This window comes from Berghia stephanieae, chromosome 10 (assembly GCF_034508935.2).
Source record: "Berghia stephanieae isolate SIO BIC M18660-M18661 chromosome 10, UCSD_Bste_1.3, whole genome shotgun sequence".
Taxonomy (NCBI): domain Eukaryota; kingdom Metazoa; phylum Mollusca; class Gastropoda; order Nudibranchia; family Aeolidiidae; genus Berghia; species Berghia stephanieae.
This window is the reverse complement of record NC_088369.1, coordinates 5,507,037-5,517,036: the sequence shown is the minus strand read 5'-3', so window position 1 is coordinate 5,517,036 and position 10,000 is coordinate 5,507,037. Positions and strand designations below refer to the sequence as shown.

General features: G+C 39.2%; 2 protein-coding genes across 4 annotated transcripts in view; both read left to right on the top strand.

Annotated features, from left to right (window-relative positions):
• The window catches only part of LOC144956126 (iripin-2-like), a 75,191-nt gene that overhangs the window by 3,083 nt on the left and 62,108 nt on the right, over positions 1–10,000 (top strand). The window lies entirely within an intron of this gene.
• LOC144956125 (iris-like) overlaps positions 1–10,000 on the top strand; it is a 33,718-nt gene that overhangs the window by 22,513 nt on the left and 1,205 nt on the right. The window contains exons 10-11 of one of the 2 annotated variants that reach the window (XM_078886482.1): positions 2,218–2,359; positions 9,661–10,000. The exon at positions 9,661–10,000 is cut by the window's right edge and continues 1,205 nt beyond it. In XM_078886482.1, the coding sequence (XP_078742608.1) occupies positions 2,218–2,359; positions 9,661–9,873 (355 nt within the window). In that variant the 3' untranslated portion in view covers positions 9,874–10,000. Of the gene's footprint in view, positions 1–2,217; positions 2,360–5,373; positions 6,077–9,660 lie in introns of those variants that run through there. The other variant, XM_078886484.1, reaches the window with a different exon arrangement.

Genomic DNA, 10,000 nt, shown 5'->3' with positions numbered 1-10,000 from the left:
TCTCTCTCTCTCCTTCTCTCTCCTCTCTCTCTCTCTCACCGACTACTGGAGATCGAGGGTCCAACACACAACCACCGCGAAGTTAGTGGCCAGCAATTAAGCTTAATAGCCAATCTTCTCAAACAAACATATAATATAGAAACAACTGAGACATTGAGTATGCTCCGGCCTATGGGTGAATGTTTAATTTTCAAAACATTTTAGAGTAATTTCGTGCTATATTATTAGCTAAGACTTTTCAAGTCAAACATGAAGTCTATCTGAATGTGAAACTTAGAACGTGTCGCAGGCATGTATAAGGAGGATACAGCTTAAGAACGAAGAAGTATGGAAAAGATCACAGCCGAAACCAGTGGGAGAGGAAATAGGAAGAAGACGATGGAGGTGGATTGGACACACATCCTTAGAAAGAATGACTCCAATATAACAAAGAAAGTATTGGACTGGAACCCTCAGGACAGAAGATCAAGGGGGAGGTCACGGAGAACATTGAGAAGTATTAAAGAAGCTGATATACATAGAAGTGATAAGACATGGAGCGAGGTACAAAAGTAAGCTCAAGATAAAGAATGATAAAAACTGCTTGTCTGTGGCCTATATCCTGACCCAGTGGGGAAAAGGCAATAATAATGATGATGATGATGATAATGATGATGATGAGATGATGATGATGATGATGATGATGATGATGATGATGATATTTTGTATCAGAACACAGGCTATCCATAAACTTTACAAAGATGTGCATTGTTTACGATCGTTTTTACAGGCAGGACTACTGTTTCAAACGTTTTTGTCTATAGATAGAACAAAGATGACGTTACTCTGGTCTTTGTTATTGTTTTTGCCATCCACGTTGATGAGTACTTCCCACTTAACTGTATATCCAGCCTATAAAAGTTCATGGTTACACACAGTTTTGTGTGTTGGTCCGTTATACTTCCGGATGGCAATGTTGTGAGCTTCTTAGCCAAGCGCATACTATCTATAAAATGAATGAAAATGACGGAGCGTGAATCTTTGTTATCGTTTTTAGACATACCGTTTGGTGATTAGTTTTCAGTGAGTTCTCAAACATATGACAGATATTAATGGTTTGATGCTGTACAATCATTAGGTAATTTTTTTTCTGATTACATACAAATTTTGTGAGCTGGAAAGATTGGTATGGTGAGGGGAAATTGGTGAGTGTTTTTCTAAATGCATACCATCACTTTCAAGCCTTCTACGCTACTTAATAATCGCTTTAAAAAAAAAATAATAAGATAAAATTGCCCTTTTGTGATCCCAAAAGGAAAATTTGTCTCTAGGGTTTATTCAAGGAAAGACTTGAATAACCCAGGCGTCAGGCGCAGTGCAGTTCCGCAAATTGTGCTGGGACGATGTGACTTGCTCAAGGCCACACAGAGCAGCGGGTAGTTGAATTCGGTACTTTTATTACTAAGACCATACCGCTGAGCAAGTCTGCTCTTTTTTTATATGCTACTTATGAGACACGTATTACGCGATTCATAGTCGGTTGCTAATATAAGATTATTTCATTTCTTTATATTTATTACACGAGTCGTGCCAAATTACACTACGAGCTTGCGAGTAAGTGTTATTGCACGATAAAAACTAATAACGAGTTTTTAAAATGCAAAGAAATGAAAGTAAGAATGCGCTTTTCCCACCCCTCCAAGAAAGCTTCTAAGATATTCCGTGACCAATTGCATGGTAGTGATACTTCGATTCCAAAAAAATTGTGTTTTTCTACATCTGTTTGAATGACAATTTATCTCCGCCCCCCCCCCCCCCCCCCCCAAATGAAAAGAAAAGAAAATCATTGGATTTGTGTATTCATTCTCACCAAAAGATTATTTTTGATTGTCAATCAGCTGTCTTTTACACCTTATTCTAAACCAATAAAATGAGTGAAAGTATTCTGCAATCGTTGAAAATGTTTCTATTCAATTACATATTTACTAAGAAATGATAAGGTTTTCCAATGGGAGAGGAGCAGGTGGACGAATAAAAGCTAGAGGTGCCTAAATGAGCCAATAAAATGGAGATAAAAAAATAAAGTGAGTAGATGTGACTCAAATATAAGGGAAAAACACAAAACAAACAACGTTTCGGCCCTTGGCCTTCGTCAGGATACAGTAAACACAAATGCAAATATGTAAAAACAATTATGGACGAATAAACCTCGTTTTACTTACGTTGTTTCCGTTCCAGAGCGGTCGTTAAGATTCCCAAGTTCAGCCTGGACACCGAGCAGTCACTGAAGGAACTCCTTCAAGCCATTGGAATCAGCAACATCTTCGAGAGCAATGCTAATTTCAGGAGGATGACCACCGGGCGGGTCGCTGTTAACAAGGTAAGTTCATAATCTGAAAAAATGTGTCTATGAAACAGAACCAGACAAAGCAAGCAAGAAAAATACAAGAAAACATTTTTTAAAAAAGCATCCCAAAAAATCTTTCTTCCTCGAATGAGGATCGAACCTCAGACCTCGTTATGTATTACGGTTCAGACAATACATTACGCTACTGAGGTTATTCGATGGCTGGGATGATTTTATTGCCTAAATATTGTATTTCATGGTTTATGTTTATATATATATATATATATATATATATATATATATATATATATATATATATATATAGGACTACAATTCAGAAAAGTGAGTGGAGCAGGCACTTATGTTGGTAACAACAAGATATGAAGTGAATAGAAAAGTGCCAGAAGACAATAGAGAATAAAAAATTTTTCGCGGCGGTGGTGGGGTTTGAACCTGCGACCTTATTGGTACGACAACTCCGCCTGGCAGGTGAGAGCGTGGCTCTACCGTGTGAGCTATCCACGAACACAAAAATATTCGTTTCAAACCCAAAGTCATTTCTAGATCCCTCTCTCACCCACTTCTTGAGATCGCCGATTCGTTCACCACCATCGCGAATAATTTTGACCAGCAGTTAAACTTAATAGCCAATATTCTCAACACAAACATATAACATAGAAACGATTGAGACATTGAGTATGCTCCGGTGTATGGGGTGAATTTTAATTCAGAAAAGTGAGTGGAGCAGGCACTTATGTTGGTAACAACAAGATATGAAGTGAATAGAAAAGTGCCAGAAGACAATAGAGAATAAAATTTTTTTCGCGGCGGTGGTGGGGTTTGAACCTGCGACCTTATTGGTACGACAACTCCGCCTGGCAGGTGAGAGCGTGGCTCTACCGTGTGAGCTATCCACGAACACAAAAATATTCGTTTCAAACCCAAAGTCATTTCTAGATCCCTCTCTCACCCACTTCTTGAGATCGCCGATTCGTTCACCACCATCGCGAATAATTTTGACCAGCAGTTAAGCTTAATAGCCAATATTCTCAACACAAACATATAACATAGAAACGATTGAGACATTGAGTATGCTCCGGTGTATGGGGTGAATTTTAATTCAGAAAAGTGAGTGGAGCAGGCACTTATGTTGGTAACAACAAGATATGAAGTGAATAGAAAAGTGCCAGAAGACAATAGAGAATAAAAATTTTTTTTCGCGGCGGTGGTGGGGTTTGAACCTGCGACCTTATTGGTACGACAACTCCGCCTGGCAGGTGAGAGCGTGGCTCTACCGTGTGAGCTATCCACGAACACAAAAATATTCGTTTCAAACCCAAAGTCATTTCTAGATCCCTCTCTCACCCACTTCTTGAGATCGCCGATTCGTTCACCACCATCGCGAATAATTTTGACCAGCAGTTAAGCTTAATAGCCAATATTCTCAACACAAACATATAACATAGAAACGATTGAGACATTGAGTATGCTCCGGTGTATGGGGTGAATTTTAATTCAGAAAAGTGAGTGGAGCAGGCACTTATGTTGGTAACAACAAGATATGAAGTGAATAGAAAAGTGCCAGAAGACAATAGAGAATAAAAATTTTTTCGCGGCGGTGGTGGGGTTTGAACCTGCGACCTTATTGGTACGACAACTCCGCCTGGCAGGTGAGAGCGTGGCTCTACCGTGTAAGCTATCCACGAACACAAAAATATTCGTTTCAAACCCAAAGTCATTTCTAGATCCCTCTCTCACCCACTTCTTGAGATCGCCGATTCGTTCACCACCATCGCGAATAATTTTGACCAGCAGTTAAGCTTAATAGCCAATATTCTCAACACAAACATATAACATAGAAACGATTGAGACATTGAGTATGCTCCGGTGTATGGGGTGAATAGCTCACACGGTAGAGCCACGCTCTCACCTGCCAGGCGGAGTTGTCGTACCAATAAGGTCGCAGGTTCAAACCCCACCACCGCCGCGAAAAAAAAATTTTATTCTCTATTGTGTTCTGGCACTTTTCTATTCACTTCATATCTTGTTGTTACCAACATAAGTGCCTGCTCCACTCACTTTTCTGAATTAAAATTCACCCCATACACCGGAGCATACTCAATGTCTCAATCGTTTCTATGTTATATGTTTGTGTTGAGAATATTGGCTATTAAGCTTAACTGCTGGTCAAAATTATTCGCGATGGTGGTGAACGAATCGGCGATCTCAAGAAGTGGGTGAGAGAGGGATCTAGAAATGACTTTGGGTTTGAAACAAATATTTTTGTGTTCGTGGATAGCTCACACGGTAGAGCCACGCTCTCACCTGCCAGGCGGAGTTGTCGTACCAATAAGGTCGCAGGTTCAAACCCCACCACCGCCGCGAAAAAAAATTTTTATTCTCTATTGTGTTCTGGCACTTTTCTATTCACTTCATATCTTGTTGTTACCAACATAAGTGCCTGCTCCACTCACTTTTCTGAATTAAAATTCACCCCATACACCGGAGCATACTCAATGTCTCAATCGTTTCTATGTTATATGTTTGTGTTGAGAATATTGGCTATTAAGCTTAACTGCTGGTCAAAATTATTCGCGATGGTGGTGAACGAATCGGCGATCTCAAGAAGTGGGTGAGAGAGGGATCTAGAAATGACTTTGGGTTTGAAACAAATATTTTTGTGTTCGTGGATAGCTCACACGGTAGAGCCACGCTCTCACCTGCCAGGCGGAGTTGTCGTACCAATAAGGTCGCAGGTTCAAACCCCACCACCGCCGCGAAAAAATTTTTATTCTCTATTGTCTTCTGGCACTTTTCTATTCACTTCATATCTTATAGGACTACAATTTCAACTTCTACTGCCTCGTTCACTCCGACATAACACTGCATTTAGATGGTGGGTCACATTTATTTTTTTACCAAAAACAAAAAACAACCCCCCCCCCCCTCCGCCAAAAAAAAAAATTAAACAAGCAAACAAAACAAAGCAAAACAAAACAAAAAAAAAATAAGAAGAGAAAAAAGAACTTTCTTTTCTTAACATCCAGGTCAAGCATCGGTGCGTCATTGAGCTCGACGAGCGAGGCACGGATGCAGCGGCGGTGACCGGCATTGGGGTGGTACTAGTCAGTATGCCTTTTCCTTTCGAGGCCACGAGACCCTTCATGTTCGTCCTGAGAGACGACGCTAACTCCGTCAACCTGTTCATGGGTCGTTACGTAAATCCACAAGGAGACAACATCATGGCTGATGATAATTAAACGTCCAGAGACAGTTTGTGTGTGTGTGAATCGGCCAAACCATAAACATGGTCTATGTTAAAGAACAAATTTGCCGTAGTCAGGAAAATACTCATATTTGAAAATTTGGCCAGAAAACTCGTCCTTCAAATATCGATCGATTTAAATGAGCCTCATCTTCGCAAAAAAAAAACCCTCACAAACATTGGACTTTGCGAAGTCCCAGGTTTGAGAGTTTTTTTTTTTCGAAGATGAGGGTCATTTAAATCGATCGATATTTGAAGGACGAGTTTTCTGGCCAAATTTTCAAATATGAATATGGGTTATTTCCAGAGAACGTCAGAAATTCATGTGGTGGGGCATGTGAAGACGAGTCAAATCTTCCATGTCAATAAATGTTAGAAATCACCTCGCTGTAGTGTTTTCGACTTTTCACCGTTTTTATTTATAAAATATTTTCTATCCTTTGAATAAAATATTACTATTTTTATTTCTAAAAAAAAACAACAAACATTGGAAGAATATTTTTTCGGATTCGGCTTGAGGTTCCTAGGGTTTTTTTTCAGGTTGTGTTTGTGTGTGTGTGGTGGTGGGGGGGGGGGGGATGTTAAAATTTATTAGTTCTCATTTTTAATCGTGAATATTCCGAATTTTTTAGTTTCTAGTTTACTCAATCATATTTTATCTACATTGCCGAACTCTGAAGAAAAATAAGACACGAATCTAAAATTTTGGCCAGAAAACTCGTCCTTCAAATCTCGATATCTTGTCAAAAAAACTATCTATCTATCTATTAATATATCTTTCGATCTATCTATCTCTGTCTCTATCTCTATCCTTCTCTCTCTCTCTCTATCTCTCTCTCTCTCTTTCCCTCTCTCTCTGTCTCTCTCTCTCTCTCTCTCTCTGTGCCTGTCTTTATATATATATATATATATATATATATATATATATATATATATATATATATATATATATCTGTGATTTAACTATCTACTACACTGATATTTTCAAATTATTTCCTTGTTGAATTTTGATATGAAAATAAACGCATTATTATAATGAAAAGGCGTTTTGAAAAGAATTTTATTAAGCAGTAAATGTTACCCACCTTCTCAAATCGGTTTTATGTATGGCGGGTAAAACTTGTGCTAAAATGTGAATTTATAACCAATCATCTGAATGCAGTATTATTATGATTAACACACTCTTTATAGTCACCTGGAACAACTGCAATAAATGACGTCTACCTTCTACTTCATGTCACACACAAGACCAAAGGGCTAGCGCTCAGGTGATCGCTGGTTCGTATAGATAGTATGCAGATGACGTCACTCAGGCCTTTGTTATTGTTTTTGTGAGTTGTTCTCACTAAACTGTTTAACCAGACTATAAAAGTTCATGGTTACACAGAGTTTGTGTGTTGGTCCGTTATACTTCCGGATGGCAATGTTGTGAACTTCTCAGCCAAGTGCATACTATCTATAAGTAAGTAAGTAAGTAAGTAAGTTAGTAAGTATGGATAAAATTTGTGCTGAAAAGTGAATTTGTAACCCATCACCTCAAATTTATAGGGTATTATGGTGACGGGCTGAAAAAAAGCATATCAAAAAGGTGATTTTAAATCTAAAAGTGACCAGAACGGGAAAAAAATTGTTTTTGTCATTGTAACAAATGACGACGTCCATTGTTCTAATTAAAACATATAGATAGTATGCGCTTGGTAAGAATTTTACAACATTGCCATCCGGAAATATAAGGAACAAACACACAAACTATGTGTATCTTTAAACATTTATAGTCTGGCTAATACAGTTTAGTGAGAATTACTCCAACGTGGATTGCAAAAAACAAAACAAAAAAGAGACAATAACAAAGACCCGGGCGACGTCAACTTCATTCTATCTATAAAGTAAAAAAGTAGTCCTTCAGAGTCTTTAAAGCCATATGAGCCGGTGTTTATCCCGGTTTCTATTAGAGTGAAACGGACCATAGCAATACTCACTCACTCACTCAATCCTCTCCGCGGACCCTCTGGTACTTGAGGCAATGCAAGGGGTCTCCACCTGGTCCTGTCAGCAGCTATTCTTGGGGCCATCTCGAGGGACAGACAGACCTCTCTGCTTTAGGTCCCTCCTCTCTACGGTACGTCTCCAAGTCTCCTTGGGGCGACCTCGCTTCCTCTTTCTTTGGGGTATCCACAGTAGTGTCTTACTTATCAGTGTTTCATCAGGTCTGCGACAGACATGTCCAACCATTACCATCTTCTCCTTTTAATAGCTTGCTACAATTTGGATAGGACGCTAGTCCAACGCAAAGTACTTTTCGCCAGATCTAACAGACCCAGCTACTCATTTACTGCTGGGTGGTTTTAGGAGAATGACCACCAGACGAATCGTTGTTAGCAAGGTAAGTTAATAATCTGAAAATGTGTTTATCAAACAGTGCCAGACAAAAGAAGAAGAAAAATACAAGAAAAAAAAAGCATCCCGAAAAAAATCAGTCTTACTCGAATGAGGATCGAACCTCAGACCTCTTCATTACCGTTCAGACGTGCTACCATTACACCACAGATGTTATCCGATAGTTGGGATGGTTTTTATGTCTATAATCTTTACAAGGAGAGCAAGCGACGCGCTCTTATTTGTAGGTCTGATAATCCAATTCATGATGGGCTCATTGATGTACTTCATTCATTCATTCATTCATTCATTCATTCATTCATTCATTCATCCCATGATCTGATTTTTGTCGGGGGGATACATGACGGGATGCAGCTCTCACCACTTTTCGCAATTCTTGTCTATTGTTGATCTTCTCTAAGAGTTTTCCCATCTTCATTCTTGTCCATTCATTAATACTGTCCATCCAAACTTTCCTTTGTCTTCCTCTTCTTCTTCCCTCTTCAATGATACCCTCCATCCTCGTTCTTCACAAACGTTCATGCCTCACATAATTTGGTTCGGATGTCAGATCTACATATATATGTACACGTCGGTAGCAAGGTAAGTTGGCCTATGTGTGACCCATCTAATCAATCGGGTATATTACATTGGAATGAACTAAAAGAACAAAGTTCGAAGTATTTCGAACTTTTAGACAGTGCGGTTATGTGAGCCAGTGGTTTGACATTCGCTTTCTAATCGGAATGTCCTGGGTTCGAGCCTCGCTCGGCGCATAGTTGAGTCCCTGGAAAAGGCTCTTTACTCACATTCTCTTACCGTACCCAGGCGTATGAGTACCAGGTCGTTAAAAGCGGTGTTCTGTCCAAACATAAAAATCGCCTAACAGGCGTAATGTCCTGTCTGTTGGTCTGGGACCCCTTGTAAAGCGCATGAGTACGGCGAGATAAATTGAGTAAAGGGCCTTTTCTCAACAAGGATAACTATGCACCGAGCGAGGCTCGAACCCAGGACCTTCCGATCCAAAAGCGAGTGTCATACCACAAGACCACATAGCGCATATCTATTATTAATTCAACTACCAGTGCCTTGTCCTCTCCGATATAACATCGCATTTAGTTAGAGGGTCCGTTACAGTGAACGACATAATCAGTCGGATGGTGAAAAGGTTTGAACTGAGATATTGCCAGGTTTAGTTAGCATGTCAGTTTTTTAGAATAAAAAATGAGTTCTTGTCATAAATGATTAAACAAAAGCCTTTTTGTACATCTTCGGGAAATATCAAAGCTGAAATTCACTTTTAAATATTTATGTATCTACTGCTATCTAGTCAATATTGAAAAAATATGAGAAAAGTTGCTGGATACTTTTTCCATATATCTGACCATAGCTTCATGAAAAATCACCCGATCTACTTCAAATAAAGGTTAAAATGCTCTGGGGAGCATATATATTCATTCAAAAAATGCAAATCCAAAATTTTCACCTTCCGACTGATTATGTCATGCATTGAATAAATTTACCCAAAAAATCAACAACAACAACAACTAATTAAATAGACAAACAAACAAACAAACAAGCAAACAAAACACAAAACATAAAAAAACAACAAAAAACCACAACAAAAGAACAACCCCCCCCCCAAAAAAAACAAACAAACAAAAAAAAAAAACTTTCTTTTCTTAAAATCCAGGTCAAGCATCGGTGCGTCATAGAGCTCGACGAGCGAGGCACGGAAGCAGCGGCGGTGACCGGAATTGGCGTGGTCACAATCAGTAGGCCTGTTCATTTCGAGGCCACGAGACCCTTCATGTTCGTCCTGAGAGACGACGCCAACTCCGTCAACCTGTTCATGGGTCGTTACGTGAATCCACAAGGAGACAACATCATGGTTGATGATAATTAAACGTCCAGAGACAGTTTTTGTGTGTGTGTGTGAATCGGCCAAATCATAAACATGGTCTATTTTAAAGAACAAATTTGCCGTTCTCTGGAAATAATCATATTTGAAAATTTGTCCAGAAAACTCGTCC